This window comes from Pelophylax lessonae, assembly GCF_965119305.1.
Source record: "Pelophylax lessonae genome assembly, chromosome: 4".
In the NCBI taxonomy this organism is placed as follows: domain Eukaryota; kingdom Metazoa; phylum Chordata; class Amphibia; order Anura; family Ranidae; genus Pelophylax; species Pelophylax lessonae.
Window position 1 is genome coordinate 610,537,280 of NC_138771.1, and position 2,673 is coordinate 610,539,952.

The 2,673-nt window shown below is 45.7% G+C and overlaps 1 protein-coding gene across 1 annotated transcript in view; it reads right to left on the minus strand.

The window, feature by feature from the left end:
• Positions 1-720: 720 nt before the first annotated feature.
• The window catches only part of LOC309552829 (mitochondrial adenyl nucleotide antiporter SLC25A23-like), a gene marked incomplete at its 3' end in the record, with an annotated part of 46,698 nt that continues 44,745 nt past the window's right edge, over positions 721-2,673 (minus strand). Inside the window, 1 exon segment of the mRNA XM_082253739.1 lies at positions 721-968. Coding sequence (XP_082109865.1) covers positions 721-968 — 248 coding nt within the window.

Consider the following 2,673-nt stretch of genomic DNA (forward strand, 5'->3'; position numbering starts at 1 on the left):
GAAACATTCTCTAAGTGGCACCTGTGCCAGGGGGGGGGGGGGGGGGGGGCGGCGACCTCCTGTGTTCCATACCAAGAATTCTTTTTAAGGAATTTGCATAAAACTGAAATACCATTTGAGTGGACTTAGCCTTTGGTTTTCCATTGAAACAAAAGCAAAAACTATAGACAGCTCCTCGCTGGATTTTAGGATTCTACAAACATTGATAACCGCTCGCAGCTTAACTATTACCGTCTGCAGGACAGTACGTCCCACAATGCACCAGGATACTCTACATTCAGTGTATGCTTCATTACATTCACAAAAAGGCCGATCAGGCTAGTGGAAAAACCTTCCGACCATCTAAAAAAAAAAAAAAAGCCAAAATGTCCTTACATGCAAAATATACAATCATTATAAAATGACACATTCAGTGTTCTTCTGAATCCTGTAGTGGTTTTCAGAAAATCAACTTCCCCAGAATATCATTAAAATGCAACAATATCCGACATCACTAAAGTCTTAGCGCTGAACGATGTCGGGATTATAAAAACACACTGAAAATGGGGGAGAACTTTGAATATGGATACTGAACCCGAGCCCGGGGAGAAACAGGAGGTTCACATTCTGAAGGTGCCAAATCTTCTGCTTCTTGGGAACAAGAGCATGGCTGGCGATGGGGTGTTTGACATTAGGATGTAGCCCTTCAACACAGATAGCAGACAATTCTTGATATAGCTTCTACTGGCTCTTCTGTGTGCCTGGATAAACAGGGGTGGGTGGGTTTAGCAGTGGTGCTTTCTTCATCGGGCTAGTCACACCCAGCACACGTTTCATATTCTCATACACCACATAGCTAATGCTGACCGCAGGTATCACTTTCATGAAGTTTGGGGCGATTCCTCGGTACAAGCCCAGGAACCCTTCCTGAGCCACGATATAACGGAACAGAGCTATCATGGAGAGCTGCGGAGCGCCCTGGATTGTGGCTGGAAGAAAAAAAGTGATAGAGATAAGAATAAACACACCAACTCATATCAAGAATATTCCTGCAGCATACGATAGGGTTATTTAGTAAAACTGCTGCAGTACAAACCGATCAGCAGGTCCCGGCCAATGATTTATGACCAGCATCCGCCGAGAGAGCCCTGTGTTGGTAAGCAACACAGAGTTCTTTACAGACAGCAGCCAGGGGGCGAGAGAGAGGGAGAGAGAGATGGAGAGAGGGAGAAAAGGAGAGAGGGATAGAGAGAGGGAGAAAAGGAGAGAGGGATAGAGAGAGGGAGAAAAGGAGAGAGGGATAGAGAAGGGTGAGATGGAGAGATCGAGAGAGATCAAGAGAGAGAGAGATCGAGAGAGATCAAGAGAGAGAGATCAAGAGAGAGAGATCAAGAGAGAGAGATCGAGAGAGAGATCGAGAGAGAGAGATCGAGAGAGAGAGAGAGAGAGAGAGAGATCGAGAGAGAGAGAGAGAGAGAGAGAGAGAGAGAGATCAAGAGAGAGAGAGAGAGAGAGAGAGAGAGAGAGAGATCAAGAGAGAGAGAGAGAGAGAGAGAGATCGAGAGAGATCGAGAGAGAGAGAGAGAGATCAAGAGAGAGAGAGAGAGAGAGAGAGAGAGAGAGAGATCAAGAGAGAGAGAGAGAGAGAGAGATCAAGAGAGAGAGAGAGAGAGATCGAGAGATCAAGAGAGAGAGAGATCAAGAGAGAGAGAGAGAGAGAGAGATCAAGAGAGAGAGAGATCAAGAGAGAGAGAGATCAAGAGAGAGAGATCAGAGAGAGATCAGAGAGAGATTCAGAGAGAGAGAGAGAGAGAGAGAGAGAGAGAGAGAGAGAGAGATAGAGATCAAGAGAGAGAGAGATAGAGATCAAGAGAGAGAGAGAGAGAGAGAGAGAGAAGAGAGAGAGAGAGAGAGAGAGAGAGAGAGAGAGAGAGAGAGAGAGAGAGATAGAGAGAGATCAAGAGATCAAGAGAGAGAGAGAGAGAGAGAGATCAAGAGAGAGAGAGAGAGAGAGAGATCAAGAGAGAGAGAGAGAGATCGAGAGAGAGAGATCGAGAGAGAGAGAGATCGAGAGAGAGAGAGATCGAGAGAGAGAGAGATCGAGAGAGAGAGAGATCGAGAGAGAGAGAGATCGAGAGAGAGAGAGATCGAGAGAGAGATCAAGAGAGAGATAGAGAGAGAGAGAGATCAAGAGAGAGAGAGAGAGAGAGAGAGATAGAGATCAAGTGAGAGAGAGAGAGAGATCAAGAGATCAAGAGAGATAGATCAAAGAGATCAAGAGAGATAGATCAAGAGAGAGAGAGAGAGAGATAGATCAAGAGAGAGAGAGAGAGAGATCAAGAGAGAGAGAGAGAGATCAAGAGAGAGAGAGATCAGAGAGAGAGAGATCAAGAGAGAGAGAGATCAAGAGAGAGAGAGATCAAGAGAGAGAGAGATCAAGAGAGAGAGATCGAGAGAGAGAGATCAAGGAGAGATCAAGAGAGAGATCAAGAGAGAGAGAGATCGAGAGAGAGAGATCAAGAGAGAGATCAAGAGAGAGATCAAGAGAGAGATCAAGAAGAGAGAGAGAGAGAGATCAAGAGAGAGAGATCAAGAGAGAGAGAGAGAGAGGAGAGAGAAGAGAGAGAGAGAGAGAGAGATCAAGAGAGAGAGAGAGGAGAGAGAGAGAGAGAGATCAGAGAGAGGAGAGAGAGA